At 37.5% G+C, this 1,105-nt stretch overlaps 1 protein-coding gene across 1 annotated transcript in view; it reads left to right on the forward strand.

Moving 5' to 3' along the window:
- Window positions 1-574: 574 nt before the first annotated feature.
- SLC37A2 (solute carrier family 37 member 2) overlaps window positions 575-1,105 on the forward strand; it is a 199,102-nt gene continuing 198,571 nt past the window's right edge. The window contains exon 1 of the mRNA XM_044079480.1: window positions 575-896. Coding sequence (XP_043935415.1) covers window positions 575-896 — 322 coding nt within the window. The remainder of the gene's footprint in view (window positions 897-1,105) is intronic.

Raw genomic sequence — 1,105 nt, forward strand, 5'->3', positions numbered from 1 at the left:
ACTACATTGAATGTCATTAATGAAAAGATTTGAAATAGGAGTTTGGCACCATCTGGTGAATAAAGAATTATGCGTAGTTGGGCATATAATTGAAGTTCAATGAATGAAAGATTTTTAACATGAGTAGCTTAAGCATGAAGATACACAATTATGTATAGTAGTATACTGAATTTAGTGATTTTAAGCATAAGAGGCTGTAAACGTAACAGTGCTACAGTTCAAAATTAATTTAATTGAATCAATTAATTGAACTGTTTGAATTTTAATTGGTATGACTATATAAGGACTGTGCTTTTCACATGGTTTGTACAGTCTGAGGAAGCCCTTTTTAGGGTGAAAGTGCTAACTGACATAAATAAAGAACGTTCCTGGGTGTTTAATTCTATGAGTTGGAGCCATTATTTCATCACTTGATTTCGTTGGATATTGATGGTTGTGTCGTATACAAGCTGAAGCGTTCCTGCATGAGACTGGTTTGCTGATTTTATTGTATTTATCAAGGAACGCTGTATCTCTAGTGGGACATTGACGTTATCTGGTTTACTCATTTATTTCCTGGTCCCGCTTTGAGAGCATGGCTTGTTTAATAGGAGGAGACGATACTGAGCTTGCGTATACACCAGACGCTAGCTCTACTACCGATCGGATGTTGGGCAAGTTTCGGAACTGTGTAGCAGGCAAAGAAAATGTGTTGTTGCTTTTTGAACCAAGTGAGGAGCGTGGGTCAGATGATGACAATGCAGAAGATTTACTTTTGTTAGCAGACGAACTGGATAAATTGGAGACAGATTTCATGAGGCTTAAAAGGCTGCAGCTGCAATGGCAGCATTTCGAGGCTTGTTTGAAGAAACACATCATACCAAGAGGGCTTCGTGTTCTTAAGATGCCCACATCAGGTAACCACTTTCCTGAACTATTGTTAAAGTGACAAAAGTTAAATATGGATTTGAGCTTCAATTACATGAGGCTCTTGATAGATTACCATAGACCTGAGGAGGAACTTTTAAGAGAGAAAGTGACTGAAATGCATGCCTCCATTACCTTGAAGTATAATACTTCTAAAACAACTATGGGGTTGGATAGGTTAATGGATAATGTCCTATTA

Source organism: Protopterus annectens, chromosome 8.part0 (genome assembly GCF_019279795.1).
Source record: "Protopterus annectens isolate FY-2018-M chromosome 8.part0, PAN1.0, whole genome shotgun sequence".
In the NCBI taxonomy this organism is placed as follows: domain Eukaryota; kingdom Metazoa; phylum Chordata; order Ceratodontiformes; family Protopteridae; genus Protopterus; species Protopterus annectens.